Source organism: Penaeus monodon, chromosome 28 (genome assembly GCF_015228065.2).
Source record: "Penaeus monodon isolate SGIC_2016 chromosome 28, NSTDA_Pmon_1, whole genome shotgun sequence".
NCBI classification, from domain to species: Eukaryota; Metazoa; Arthropoda; class Malacostraca; order Decapoda; family Penaeidae; genus Penaeus; species Penaeus monodon.
Window position 1 is genome coordinate 35,177,692 of NC_051413.1, and position 878 is coordinate 35,178,569.

General features: G+C 38.2%; 1 protein-coding gene across 1 annotated transcript in view; it reads left to right on the forward strand.

Moving 5' to 3' along the window:
- Positions 1 to 878, forward strand: part of LOC119591556 (probable RNA-binding protein 19) — a gene marked incomplete in the record, with an annotated part of 63,063 nt that overhangs the window by 46,482 nt on the left and 15,703 nt on the right. Inside the window, 2 exon segments of the mRNA XM_037940311.1 lie at positions 131 to 319; positions 602 to 741. Of these exon segments, the coding sequence (XP_037796239.1) occupies positions 131 to 319; positions 602 to 741 (329 nt within the window).

An 878-nucleotide genomic window follows, 5' to 3' on the forward strand; every position in this document is an offset into this window, starting at 1 on the left:
AGTAAGGTCTCTGAGAAGTTGCATATCCAGAAGAGTTCACTGCTGTTATCATGTCTAAGAATAAGCTATTTCTTCACCTGGTCAGTTGATCTTGTAATATGAACATAAGCCTTTCCTTCTCTGTTTGCAGGCCAAATAACAGATCTCAATCTCCCTATTTGCAAGTACAGACGGAGAGCTAAGGGTTTTGCGCAGGTCACCTATATGTTTCCAGAGCATGCAGTCAAGGCCATGACAGAGCTTGATGGAACTACCTTTAAGGGGAGAATATTACATATCCTTCCTGCAATAGTCAAAGAAGAAGAGGAAGCTGCAGCAGGTAGATATCTCTTTTATAAAAGAGTTTATTAACATCAGTTTCTTTTCATCTTTATTACCTTTATCTTCCTTCTTTCTTCAATTTTTCATATCTTTGAAAGAAGCTCTCCAAAGCAAATACCCCTTAAAATTCATAAATCTCCCACTAGTGGCTGCACACTTAAAATTGTTTAAAAATAGGTACATAGCATATTATTTATATGTATGGTCACCAGTATATTGTACCTATAATTGTATGAGTTTGGCTAGTAAGTAAAAGGCTTTCTCCTACTTTGTGCTGCAGAGGGATCGAGTTTCAAGGAAAAGCAGCAGAAGGAAAAGAAGGCGACTGCTGGGGCTGGTCATAACTGGAACACTCTTTTCATTGGCAGTGGTGCTGTTGTGGACCTCATGTCAGAGAAATACAATAGGTCCAAACAGGAGGTATGTGTACTTTGCATTTCCAGTAGGAAAGCAGTTTGGAATTTTTATGACTATTGCTTAATTATAATTTCTATAAAGATTATCTTTTGATTGCATTTTCTCCTTTCTGTGCCTGGCAAAGCCCACCATTGTCCTCT